The sequence below is a fragment of the Mus caroli genome, unplaced genomic scaffold, assembly GCF_978045245.1.
Source record: "Mus caroli unplaced genomic scaffold, Mus_caroli_1 scaffold_2, whole genome shotgun sequence".
Taxonomy (NCBI): Eukaryota; Metazoa; Chordata; class Mammalia; order Rodentia; family Muridae; genus Mus; species Mus caroli.
The window spans coordinates 21687317-21701230 of record NW_028227257.1 but is presented as its reverse complement, the minus strand read 5'-3'; the positions used below and the strand labels follow the sequence as shown (position 1 = coordinate 21701230).

At 52.6% G+C, this 13914-nt stretch overlaps 1 protein-coding gene across 1 annotated transcript in view; it reads left to right on the top strand.

Annotated features, from left to right (window-relative positions):
- Window positions 1–8302, top strand: part of Ctnnbl1 (catenin beta like 1) — a 158884-nt gene extending 150582 nt beyond the window's left edge. The window contains exons 14-16 of the mRNA XM_085832700.1: window positions 1263–1400; window positions 1557–1629; window positions 8116–8302. Coding sequence (XP_085688826.1) covers window positions 1263–1400; window positions 1557–1629; window positions 8116–8204 — 300 coding nt within the window. The 3' untranslated portion in view covers window positions 8205–8302. The remainder of the gene's footprint in view (window positions 1–1262; window positions 1401–1556; window positions 1630–8115) is intronic.
- Window positions 8303–13914: the final 5612 nt, after the last annotated feature.

Here is a 13914-nt window from a genome sequence, read left to right as displayed (position 1 = left end):
ACAGACTTGTGAGAAATAATGGGACAGTTGTATCTTGTCACAGATATTATATAACAGAAGCTAGGGGACACATATGCCAGTCCTGTTGTCTGGACACTGGGTAGGATGGGGAGAAAGGGACTGGGTTCTTGTGACGGAGAGTGGAGGACTGTACGTCTTAACGGAGAAGTTACCTGTGAGCATAAAGAGTGGGTAGGCTGAAGCAGCTTAACTCCTGGAGAGGAGGGAAGGGCAGGCTCAGAAGCTGTGGGAGGGAGGAGGGGGGAGGTAGACCAAAGGATTTTATAAAGAACTTACAGACAAGTCAAAGCCTCCTGACACACAGAAATGATGGCTGTGTAAGAAAAGAGCCACTCATTCCCTTCATGTGGCTATTCCACTTCAGTACTGTGCCGCGTACTCATGTACCAGTATGGCGTGTCAATCACTTTATTTTTTTAATTTTTGTTTGAATATGTGTGTGCAAGTGCATTTGCATGCGTGCACACATGTATATGGAGGTCAGAGGTTCACATGTCTCCCACAATCACTCTCTACCTTTTTGTCTGAAAGATGGTCTCTTGATAACCTGGAGCTCACCCTTAGGTTAGGCTGGCTGCCACTGGACTCCGGGGATCCTCCTGTGCCTGTCTCCTGATACCCCAGGACTGTTTACAAGTATCTACCCACATGCTAGCTTTTTGCTGGGGTGCTAGAGGCCTGAGCTCAGGTCCTCAGGTTTGTACAGCAAGCACTTAACCCACTAAGCCATCTCCCCAGCCTCCAGTTAAGCTTTTTTTTTTTTTTTTTTTTTTCTTTTTAAGCAAACTAAACTTTAGCCAGATGCAGTGGCACATGACTTTAATCCCAGGATTTGGGAGGCAAAAGTATGTGGAACTCTGTAAGTTCAGGACCAGCCTGGTCTACATAGTGAGACCCAGTATATAGAGAGAGACCCTGTCTCAGAAAAACAAGACGAAAACCTTAATTTTTAAAATAGAAAGGCTGATACTTGCTTAGGCTGTTTCTCTTCATCGTTTCTGGGATGGAATATGCAGATGAGTGAGGTCATGTTGGCCCCAAGTCATCAGAAAGGAAGTCTGAGCTTTGAACTTGTCTTTGTGGTCTCCGTGGTCCATGAAGAATGAGGAGCACCAGGAAGATGCTCAGGACAGAGGGACAAGGGCTTTCCCTGTAGGTAGTGCTGTTCTTTGTGGAGATTCATCCTTTGCTTCTCCGAGTGGTAGCCAGCCCTTACCCACCCCGTGCTTGTTTGTTTCCAGGACATAGTGCGGCGTGGGGAGATCATAGACAATGACATGGAGGACGAGTTCTACCTGCGGCGCCTGGATGCCGGGCTCTTCATCTTGCAGCACATCTGCTACATCATGGCGGAGATCTGCAATGCCAATGTCCCCCAGGTAGGAGGGTTTCTCCTCCTTCTTGGCCACCCACATAGATAGAGGAACAGTGCTTCCCGTAGTCCCCTCGCTGTGGTCCTCAGTTTTGGGTGGGGTAAGGATGACACTGTGTCCTGGGGACTTCTTCCTCATCCCATTCTTTGCCGTCCTTGTTAGATTCGCCAGCGGGTTCACCAGATCCTGAACATGCGTGGCAGCTCCATCAAGATTGTCAGGCACATCATCAAGGGTGAGTTGGGTGCTGCTGGGTTGAATCTCTGGGGGCCACTCATGCTTGCTGCACACCCCATAAGTGTGCACAGCGACTGGTGCTCCAGATGTTCTGGGCAGAAAGCACCAGCTCCTCTGCACCTCACTGTGCTGGGCCATCTGCGGTGACCACAGATAGAAGCACTCGGGCTCAGGACCATCCGCTTCTAAAACTCATATAGACAGGGTGAGGAGGTGCTCAGCCTCACATAGCACGAGGACTTGAGTTCAGATCCCCACCACAGCCTGGCACACAGCAGCAGGTGGGGTCGGGAGGATCCTGGAGCTTGCTGGCCAGCCAGTCGAGCTGATTCCGTCAGTTCAGGCTCATTGAGAAAGGTGCCCAACTTTAACCTGTGGCCTCTACATGTATGCACACACAAGCATGCACTCACACACCAACAGGTGCATACACATTACACCCACACACTAAAGCCACAGTAAAGCAGAAAATAAGGACATAGTTCAGAGAACGAGGACATGACAAGCAGCTGTGGCTTTACCAGCTGAGCAGTGACTCTGAGGTGGTGTCTTAGCAAGGCTCACCTCACCCTGTGCCAGCACACCGAGGAAGAGTGCGGGAAGGTTGAGCAAGGTGCTGCTGGCTCTGCACCAAGCGTAAAGGTGAGCATTTCTCTTCCCTCCTTTCTCGAGGATATCCCCCAAGTGCTCCTGGGTCTTTATCTGGACCTGACAGGCTGGAGTAGCTCTAGAAAGGCTTCTGGTCATCCAGTGAGCCTCAGTCACAAGGCAGACTGTCTGTCCTGAGCTCAGGCTGCAGGAGCAACGTGGGCCACTTCAGCTTGTCACTAACTGGGACATGGTGGCCTTAGACGTCCAGGATGACACCACAGTTGAGGGTCCTGTCGAGTTGGTGGAGTACAGACAGCCACTTTCCTTCTGGACCTTGATCTGCACACTGCTTAGATGAGCTACATTGCCTGAGGTTTTGCATCTCAGTTGCCTGTAGCTCCTTGCTACAGATGTGGAGCTGGGAAGATGAGAGGTTGTGGGGCCAGCTCCAGTTTGCCTCCTGGCTCTGTGATGGCTGTGTTACCTCAGGAGGAGACCCAGGCTCTGTGCACCATGCAGGTGAAGGAGGTGGCTGTGGCAGTTGATGGGAACTGTTTGAGTCTCAATAAGCTCAATGAGTGATGATGGTGGTCATAAAACGTTAGATAATTATGCTCATCACTGCCATCAGTAAGGCTCAGCTGAAGGCCTGTGGGAGGCCTCGGAAGAGAAGTGGCATGAAGCTGGTCTGGGGGTTGAGACAGCGACATTCCAAGAGGAAAGAACAGTATGAGTGAAGAAGGTATGGGCTGAGCCATATGCTTGGCGCAGTCCTGCAGGGTGGCACCCATGGCGTCCATGCTGATGATGGACAGTGGCTACAAGCATCTGCTCTTCTCTCAAAGGGAAGAGGGTGGGGTGGCCCTGGCCCTGTGGGGGACCCTGGGTGTTCCCTTCAGTGTGAGCCAGCCTCCTGGGGAGGAGGGTGCCACCAGTGAGTGCCCCTCCAGCCTGTAAGTGCCATTTACTTCCCACGCCTACGTGCTCAATTAGAGCTTTTGATCACCCTGGCTCTGCTGTCTTGCTTCCAGGCTTCTCCCCACACCTCCATCCCTTTAGTCAAAACAGCAAGCTTCCAGGAAGGAAAAAAGTGTTGGTAGCGGCTAGAAACATAGTAGGTGGATGTTTTCCTTGCTGAACGGTTCTTTGTGGACCTTAGGTCATTCAAAACATCCCGTTCAAGCCAGCCTCTGCAACCCTCTGTGCTGGCTTACCCTGCGTGCTGACAGCATTATCCACTGAGGGTCTGGGAGAGGGAAGAGGGGGGGGTTATGCAGCTGCTCTCTGCTATGGCTTCCTTCCCCCACCTCTGACCGGACCCCACACCCTCCTCCCAAGCCCAGTTCTCTCAGCATTGACCACAGCTAGCCCTGCAGGAAGTCCCGCCCACTCTGCCTCCTGACGCTGCCTTGAATCTATCTGCTCCTCCCCATCTGGATTCCTCCCAAGCCCTTTATCACAGTCAGTAATTGTTTTTATTTATGTGTTTATTTACTCATTTGATCTGTTTCACACATTAAAATGGAGGCTCCATGATATAAGGCGTGTTGCTGCTGTATTCACCATGTCTCCTAATTCCTGGGCAGCGGCTCATAATAGGAACTCAGCAGTGTTTCAGCACTGCTCATCAGAGCTCTCCTCTGTAAGGATTCATGGTGCTGATGTCCTCTAAGATTCCTCCTGGCTCTTCAAGTGCTGGCTGGGCACTGTGTTCCCAGTACCTACCTTCGCGGAGGATGCAGATCTGAGGGACACAGGTGGATCAATGACCAGTTACAATTCAGACATTCAGTGGAAACTGCTCTGGCCCAGATCTGCCTCTAGTGCAGGAGAGACAGTGCGTCCCTTCTCCTTGTTGATCACAGACATAGCATGCTAAGTGCCACCCAGGAGTTGTAAACATGGAGCTAAGGAGCAGCAGACAGGCAGGGGGCAGAGACCGACCCAGCTACATCCAGGCAGAGGAGCAGAGGTGTCAGTGATCTGGACTAGGTCCCAACAGGTGAGACACTGGTATCATGGCAGGTTATGAATTCTTTGGGTTACAGTGAGCTTGGGATACGTGTAGTAACCATCACCGTTTGCTAGCAGCCCGTAAGCACCTCCCTAGGGCTCACAGGAGAGGGTTTGGACATTTGAAGCCATTAGTGTGCGGGTACAGTTACAGCAGGGAACTGGATGCCATTACTTGGTCAAGAAGGCCTGCAACAGTGATGCCGACCTTTATAATAGGAGGGTCTCAGTCCTGTCCTGAGGCCACCCTGCCTCTACACTGGCAGGGGAGCCTATCCCTGTGCTGTGATTCAGGGCTGGTGCTGTATCTCTGACCCATTACAGGGTGCAGGAGGACCCTCAGGGCAGTGTGAGGTCAGGGTTGAGATTAGAGGGCAGGCAGTAAATCAAGGCTGGCTCTGTGCAGGCCACCCCAGGAAGCCTGCCCTGCCCTCCTCTCAGCCCTGTCTCTCCCCTCCCTGTCACCATCAAACTGAGTGAAGAAACAAAGCCTAGTAAAGAGCACCAGCTCATCGCTCTGTCCTCTTTGATTTTAATTTTGTTTTTCAGTTTGGGTTGCTTCCTTTTTTTTTTTTTAACATACTAATTAGATGAGAGCTTTTTTTTCTTTGATTTTATGGCCTACATATTTCCTAAGTTTTGCTGGCAGGATGACAGCTGATGTATCCCTTGAGGTCTCAGGAAACCGCTGATGAGGCAGGCCCAGCAGGGGACTTTCCTAGGGCTTTTAGTCCCCTTTTTCATGGTTTCCCCCTCCTTTTCTGTTGGGGGGTGCCAAGAGCACCGAATAATTGATGGCTCATTAAAGCCCTGCTCTCTGCAGACTGCTTACTCTGCGCTCCCTGGTCCAGCCATCCCCAAACAGGCGGAAGGTTCTGAAGACCACAGGCCCTTGAAGGGACTGAGAAGGGCAGTTCCCCTGTGGGCTCCCTGTGGTGGCTTCCTGCCTCCACCCCTGATACCTGGCACAAAGCAGGGCATGTTCCACTGAGTCAGCTGCGTGCCAGGGTGGGTCCCTAGGCTTCTCTCTGACAGAAGTCCAACCTCAGAGGAAGAGCAGTGCTCCCACTGACACACACACACCTTCTTGGCCTTGGTTGTAGGGGTTTGTGTTGCTTTCTTCTTGTTTTATTTTTTGAGAAAGGGTCTCCCTCTGTAGCCCTGGCAGACCTTGGACTTATGATCCTCCTGTCTCAGCCTCCTGTGCAGCCGTGATTACAGGCTTAACTGTACTTTTATCATGTGTCACCCGTGGTTGTCCAGAAGCCCTGGAATGCAGGGTGACTGCTGAGCACACAAGGCGGGGTTGAGTGGTGTCACCGTGTCCCACGCGTGTCACTCGGGTGCTGTTGTAAGGCTGAAGTGTGCTGGCTGTCTAGGATGTGCTCATCCCACGGAGCCCTTTCTTCCTTGGCCTGGAGCTGGCAGCAGCCTGGACTGAGGAACCAGCGGGCAAGCTGTGGCCAGTGCAGTCCAGCCTCCAGACTGGGACGAGCAGGAGCTTTACCAGCCAGCTAGAATGGCCATGTGGCCCATCAGCACCAACAGCAACTTCCTGATCCTTCCTTAATCCTCCTTATTAAGGACTCAGAAGTGTCCTTAATAAGTTCCCTTGGCCCAGCAAAGTGTCCTGCTAAAGCATGTCACCAACCCCAGGTTGTCAAGCAGGCACTATGGACATGAGGGACCTGCTTGGGAGCTCATGTCTTGTGTTTGGTGTATGTCAGTGAGGTCTTCAGGGTGGAGATGCTGGCCTGCCCATCCCTCCCTCCTCCACCCTGCATCTCCTCTGAGCAAGCTGCACGCACTGGTCCAGACCCCTGCCTGGAAGACAGCTTTCCCTTTGCCCTCCCCACCCCCTCCCTCTCCCTCTCAACATAAACAGAACAGCTTGTATTCCATGTCTGTGTGGTAAACCTGCTGTCTAAAGTTTGCTTTAATATTTATGCGTTCAGCACTGCTGCCTGGGTTAGAGCTCCATCAAAGCCCTTATTCTAAGAGCCTTTCAAATGCTGTGAAAGTAGGGAAGGGCAGTGATGTCCCCCTCTCTCTAACCCACCCCTCCTCCCCTTCCCTTTCCCTGGTCCTCCATCACTCCCTCTTCCCTACCCCAGAGTGCTCCCTTCAGCTAGCATCTCTCTTCTTCCTTCCCCAAGACCTCTGGGAGGAATCTGTTCAATATTTATCAACTGCTGCAGCAGCTGAAATAACTGGCGGTAGCCAGCACCAAGATCTGCTCTAACCAGAACTCCAGAAACAAAGGTGGAGGCTGGGCCCAGGCGTTGGCCCAGCTGTACTGTGAATGCAAACTGCCAGAGACTATAGGAGACAGTGGGGGAACCTGCTGCTGGCAACAGCCAGCTCCCTGTCGGTCTCTGCCCAGTCCACCCTGCGCCTGTCCCAGCCATTGAGGCCCTTCAGCACAGCAATGCACCCAGGCCTGCCCTGTGGAACAGCTTTGGGGGGCTACAGAGCAGACTTTCCCTGAACTCAGGAGTAGGCAAGAGCAGAGAATTACTTTGGTCGCAGATTGCCACTTTGGAGATCAGCCTCACCCCTATTTCTTTCCACTGTTGATTGTGGGTAAACTCCCCCTCTTCTCACAAGCCATACTTAAGCAAGCTGCCTCAGTTCCTTCACATCCTCGGGTGCTTCTATGAGTAGAACTGACCCTTCGACCTGCCTGTGGTTTGGCCACATCTGTAGAACCAGGCACCAGTAAGTGTGAACATTCCCAGGGTGTGGCTTATCAGCCAGACTTGCCTCCCCCACCACAACCTGGCTGAGAAACCTGCTAAGGTGGCCATGGGGACAGGGCATTCACAGCCTGACTTGCTCTCTGTGCTCTGCATCTGGGATGAGTTCCCTCCAGGGAAGTAACTGGGAACATCCATGAAAATTGAAACAGAATGAACACACTGTGGCAGGAGAGGATGTGACATGGCTAATGCCCCAGCGCTCACAGCCCAGCAGGGCCTGCTGCTCACTGCCCCAGCCCTGAGCAGCCCTCCACTGACCTCTTAGATCCTCAGCAAGCCCTCCTCCCCCACAGCTCCTGGCAGCCACCACCATGTACTCTTGTTTACATCTCCTTTCTTGCCCTCACTGGAAAATAGGCACTGCAGAAGCAAATCCCTTCTCTTCTCGTCCTCCTTCCCTCTTGCTGTACAAGGGACTGAATGCATGGCCTAGCACTGAGACATACCCCCAGGGTTTCCTACTTAAGCAGCAGAGTGGGCCTCAATCCTTGCACTTCTAGGATGTTCTCCCATGATTCTATGCTGTTGATCATGTTGCCTCACTGCAAAGCACAAATAGAGCAGAGCAGACGTGCTGGGCTCCTCTCCTGTCAGGCTGTGATACTAGAGCAAAATGCCTGAGGAGGGATACTTTATTATACAGGAAGAAATTATTTCCTTAAAGTTCTAGAGACTGGGATGTCCAAGATCAAAGTTGGTCTTTGGCATAGGAGAGAAAAGCCAAGAATGTTGTCTGTCTGTGTGGCAGAACAAAAGACCCTCATTGTTCCCCAGAGATGTGTGTAAGAGTCACATAACATCTCATTCATATAGGGGGCAGGGCCGCAGCATGAAGGGTTGGGGGATGCAGGTGTGCAGGCACATCGGTGCCCACTAGGTTTTTGTTGAGGGACGGCATGAAGAGTGAAGCCACACGTGCTAAGCATGGGTGGAAAGCTAAGTCAGACCCTTCCACAGAGCCTTCAGGTCGCTGCTGTGGCTGCCATGAAGAGCTGGGCCTCCGTGGCCCACAAGCCTCAGACTCCTAGTTGCGCACTAAGATTTGGGGACAGTGTGGAAAGACACAACTCTGGAGAGCACATACATGGTCCAACCTGACTCACTCTGTGCTTTTTCCCTAGAGTACGCAGAGAACATTGGAGATGGCCGGAGCCCTGAGTTCCGGGAGACCGAGCAGAAGCGCATCCTGGCCTTGTTGGAGAACTTCTAGAATGCTAGGGAGAGCGTGACGGCCACCGACCCCTGGTTCCCTCCTGGAAACCATTTTTACAGTTGTATGGCTTGAACAAATTAAAGCTAGTTTTGGTATCCTGGGGCTGACATTGTATGTGTAAGCTTCCCGCCAACCCTGCCCCACTCCTCCCCAGTGACCACAGACACACCTGGGGAAGGCTGGAGAAGCCAGTGGTGACAGGAGACACCTGGTGTGGGCGGCACCCGTTTGTGTACAGCAGTCTGAACAGGGCTCTGGGACTGCCGGGCACAGGGGATTACCCGCCACTGCAGTCCCAGCACATCACTACACCCCCACCCCCACCCACAGCCCTGTGCTTCTGTCTTGAAATGCTTCGAGTAGGCAAGTCTGCAGACACCACACAGAGCTGTGGCTTCTGGGAGCTCAGGAGCCAGGGAATGCAGCCAGGAACAAAGGGGGCACGGTTTTCTCACACGGTGGTGGAAAAGCTCTGTGGTCAGTCGTGGATGTGAGCACACTGCATGTGAGCACACTGATACCACGGAGTTGTACATTCTCAGAGGACAAATCAAATGATGTGGTTTCTAGTAAAGCTGTTGAGGGAAGGGGGCTGCTAAGCCACGACCCTCAGTCTGGTCTGCTCTAGTCTTGTGATGTGCTTCCCACAGAATTGTCATAGCTCTTGTGGGAGTTTGGACGTTACCATTTGCAACCTTAAGATTTTATTCTTGGATGAGTGTGGTGGCACACGCCTTTAATCCCAACACTTGGGAGGCAAAGGCAGACAGATCTTTGAGTTCAAAGCTAACATGGTCTATAGAGCAAGGTCCAGGACAGCCAGGACAACACAGAGAAACCCTGTCTCAAAAAACCCAAATTAATAATAATATTAATAATAACAATAGTAATAGTGATAATCTGTACATGGCTCTGGTGCTGGTGATTTAGGCTCCTGAGAGGTTCTAAGCATAGGGGTTGGGGGTGTGGGTAAGGTCAGCAGATGACCCTGACCTTATCCTCAAGTGTGACCCATTGGATATATTATTTTGACCTCTTGTGACATCCCCAGAGCAGTCTGACAGTATGCTAGTGCTCATGGGAATGAAGAGCCCATGGCAACAGATGTGGTGGGTAGCTTTGATACTGACTTCCATCTTGTATGGCTGTGGCTTGGGAAATGTGGCCTTCCCTCCCATCTGAGGTGAAATGAAGGCCTCACCAGCACCCCGCCAACATCACAACCATCCTCAGAGAGTCTTCACGTGCCAGGAAGTGCAGAGCAGCAGTGGGAACCCAGAGGTTTCTCCCAGCAAAGCATGAACCCTCAGCTACCAAAAAAGCTGCAAGGACTGCCATACCCTTGCAAGGGCCTGATGCCTTGTGGTCCCGATGCCACACAATGCTTCTTGCCACTTACTAAACCCCAAGGGACCAGGCATCAGCCACCTGCACACTCGGTGTCTGTAGCATCTGTGTGATGCCCAGCACAGGCAGAGCCGATGCCATGTGTGTCAGCTCTGGGAGGCTGGGTGAAGATGGAGAAGATGTGTTCCATCATGAACTGAGGAACATCCCAGCAGTGTGGCAGAAGCAGGTTACACCCTAGTTACAGCTTATGTCACCTCTGTGGCCATCAGAGCTACAAGCATAGCCATCTACTTCATGCCCCCAGCTCTGTGCCCATATTTCTCTCTGCAGCAGCCCTGTTGGCCTGGCCACTCCCATCTGCGGGAAGCCAGTTCTGAGGTCGAGGTCTCAGTGTTATACAAGGGTCGAGTCCTGTGGCCAGTGAACCACAACCCAGATTCAAACCAAAGTTTGTCTGATCCTCTGCTGTAGTCCCCCAGTCTCAGAGCACTTCTCCAGCTAAAGCTGGTCCTCCTTTGATCATTGCTTGGTCAGTAGTTCTTGTATTTTTTTTTTAAACTGCATTGGTTTTTAACCAGGCAATACACATGGTATCCAAGTTCACATTTTAATTTTAAAACATTGCACAAGGAGCCTCCTTGCTCCCACCACCCAATCTTCCCAATATGTGGACAGCACTGTCCAGTCATGAGCTTCCAAACCTGACCATATGCAGGTTAGCCAGCTCAGGGAGCCAGGCTCTGCAGATCTCCAGACACCAGCTCTTAGCTGCCTGAGATCCTTTCATGCCCCCAAAGCCCTTCTGTCAAAATAAGTCAGAACTTAGCTCCTTAGTCTCTCACGTGAACACTTGCTTAGCAAGTGCAAGGCCATGGGTTTGGGGCCTGATACCTCACCCCGATACACACACACATACACAGGTTTCACAGATGATAAGTAGGCCCTTTCTGATAGGTGTAAGGGGAGGGCGAACACAAAGTCTAGTCCTTATGGGGACAGGAAAGTGCACAGTTCCAGGGACTGTGACCAATGGGACACGATTACTGAATTATTACTTCTGTCCTTATTATAACACCCTGCTCCATAAAGCTGAGACCTTTAAATGCAACACGGACCCATGTCTTTCTGCTAACTAGGAACCCTGGGCTCCTGGGCTATGGTGCCAGTTCTTAAGGCTACTCACACCTGACTGAGATGCCATGTGCTTCACAGAGCAGCTTGTGCCCACCCCTGCTCTGGGAGGACTCCTGGGCTCCCGTGAAAGCCATCCACTCTTGTCCTTGGTTCCGCCGACTCTTGGAGCTCAGAGCTCTTCCTTCCTGTCCATCCTGTGTCCACAGCTGAGTGGTCCCAGAGCAGAGCACCCCAGAGAGGTGGTATTTCTTTTCCCATCCAGATGTGATCTAAGAAACCTTAGCTAGGAACTCCTGAGGGAAAGGTCATGTCTGTCTTCTTCACAGGCTGCTTGATGGTGGATCCACATACCTGAATCTTGTGGTAGCAAGATGGGTGAGTCTGAGAGATTTGCATGCAGGTTGAATTCCTTTCTGTGAGGGGCTGTTGTCGGCTGCTGGAAGGCATCCCTCAGTCACCCATAGTAAGTACCAGTGCCCAGGTGGCACCTTCTGCTATTACCACAAGCGTCAATTTAGTGTCAGCAGGGAGACAAGACTCGCTTTCCTAGAGGCAAGACTTCTTGATGAGATTTCTTACCCAGCAGCAGAGGTAAAGGCAGGCCCACATTTTCAATCTGCCGTGTTCTTTGGTGCACATGGAAACTGGTTGGATCACAGCGGTGGGCCTTAGTTATTGGTGCCAGGAAAAAGCAGGCTTCTCCCACTCACCTTCATCTTGATTAGCTGACACATGCCCTTGGTAGAGGCTTGTGAAAGCATGCAAGGGTACCCTGCACAAATCTCCCCTCCAGATGTGTCTCCTGGCCACTCAGCCCCCTCCCAGGAGGCAGCCCCTGCTGACTAAGCCAGGCATCCCCTCCAGGTCCATCCAAGATGGGCTCGTCTCGTTCTACCTCTTGCTTCCCATTTGACATCTGCCACATGGCACACACTTGCCTGCTCCGACAGCAGAGCTTCATTACAAAGCTGGGCCCTGATGTAGCTGTGGAGTTGATGGGCCCATTGCTTATGGCTGACCTTAGACTATAGCATCAGTCTGTAAGCATGTTGACTGTCATTCCACAGGTCTGCTTAAATTCTAAAGGAGAGTTGCAAAGTCAAAGAGGAGAGGGCATTTGTCATTGTCACCTGTGTGAACATGTCCTAAGTCCTCCTGCTTAGGGAACAGGTGGCGCTGGATCAGTGGGGCTCTGGTGGCATTTGGCTGGCACCTCTCCTGTGAGTCACTCCAGGGTTTTAGAATGTCTTCGCAGGATGTGTGGTATATTAGCTGGTGCCCACCCCCCAACTCCACCATGTCTCTCCGAAAGCCACAGGTTTCCACAAGCCACAAGCCTCTGCTACATTCCTCCGTGAAGCCAGTGTATTATCACTACCCACATTTCAGCCTGACCTGGAGCGACCTTGGTCCAGAGGACAGAGCCGAGAATGCAATCTAACATGGCCATGTTCCTGGTAGAGCCACTGTTCCCCATGCAAAGGAAGGAAGGTGGTGCAGGACAGACTAGAAGCAGAGGCCTAGCTAGGTGTCCAGGAGGCTCCAGGACAGCCCCTCCCCCACCTGGCAGCTGCCTCCCTTTGCCATGGGTGATGGTCACCTGAGCCTTTCCCATGGCCAAGTCCAACAAACCCTGTGAAAAGAGGGGTTGTAGGGAAGGGTTGTGCCTAGTCTCCCAGCTTGCTCCAGGTCAAACCTTGTCTCCAGTTCCTGTGGCCCTTTCAGTTCCTACAGAAAGAAGAGAAACAGCCCACAGCAGCTGAACTGGTGGAATCTGAACTCTGAGTCCCAGGCAAGAGACAGCCTCACAAAGTCAACCAGGACAGGGACTAAGGAAGGACAGCTCCAGTCTCGGTCAGCCCAGACTGTCCTTAGCCTTCTTGGACCTAGGCAGGTGAGTAGAAGCCATTGGAATGGACTGTACTGAAGCCAGGCCGTGTGCCTGACTCCACAGCCTCCAGCTAGCCCATCCAGGGAACCCAGGAGCTCAGCCCAGCCTCCTGAGATACCTGCCCACTATTGGGTCTCACTAAGGGGCTGGCTAGCTGTGTGAATCCCCCACAGACCAATCCCCCACTCTGACAGGGAACCCAGGTATCTTTGTCACCTATCACCCCACCTTTTACTGAGCCGCCGCCAGACGCCACGTGGGAACAAAGCGGTTACTATCCCTACCTCGAGAGAGCTCTGACCTCGGAAGAGAAACCGCAAGTTGGTAAACTTGTAAGTGGATGCAGAGGACAATTTCTGAGAGTCAAAAGAGCAAGCAAGGCACACAAATCGGACCGAGGAGCAAGGGAGTGGCCTGGCTTAGTGCCCTGGAAAGGCCTCTGTGTGGCTGTCCATTCAGAACCTGAGCAGAGACAGGGAGCAGGAAACCCAGGGCAGAAGGATCCACGGACAGACAGACATGCGTGCAAAAGGCCTGAGAAGAGGCCACAGTGGCAGGAGTCAGGGAGAGGCAGAAGCCAATCAGGATGGGGGCAGAGCAGCAGGCAGAGGAGGGGAGTCCTGAGCTTGGAAGGGGTGAGGCCTGACTTTGAAACCATGCTCTGGGGAGCCCTAGAGAGGCAGTGCTGTGGAAGAAGAAGGAGCTCCAAGGAGCAGTAGAGCCTAGACCAGTGAAGAGGCCCTGGTGTTATGGGTCATGGGGGCTACCATTGAGGATAGGGGTAGGAAGATGGAGGCAGAACCCGCCAAGCTCTGCACAGGAGGCCCTGTCCAGAGGCATCCCAGCAATGAGGCCTGGGAGCCATTTCCTGGGCCAGCAGGAGCCGGGTGGGGCGGTGGAGAGCCTGGCTCAGTGTATAAATATCTTTAATGAATAAATAGAAGTGCTTTTAAGGCTGCCGAGTCCCATCATTTCCACCTGCCATAAAATTCCATTAGAAGCAGGCGCTGCAGGGGACAGCCCAGCTGCAGTAAATCCACCCCACCCCACCCCCCAACCCCACCCCCGCCTCCAGCCCCGCCTGGCTCCCAGGTGACCAGTGTGGGCCCAGGGTTCCACACATGCATGCCTGTCCTGGGCCTATAGACAATGATCCTTTCCACACCAGGACAAGCGTGGGGCCACAGGAGGCAGGGACATGTGGCTTGTCACTGACACTCTCCTCCTTGTGACACTAGAACCCTACAGCCTTCCCCTCTAATTCACTTGAGCTGAGTTCAGGGGCAGCTGCTTTCAACACAAAGGAGATCCTGGAACCTCAGAGCTAGTGAA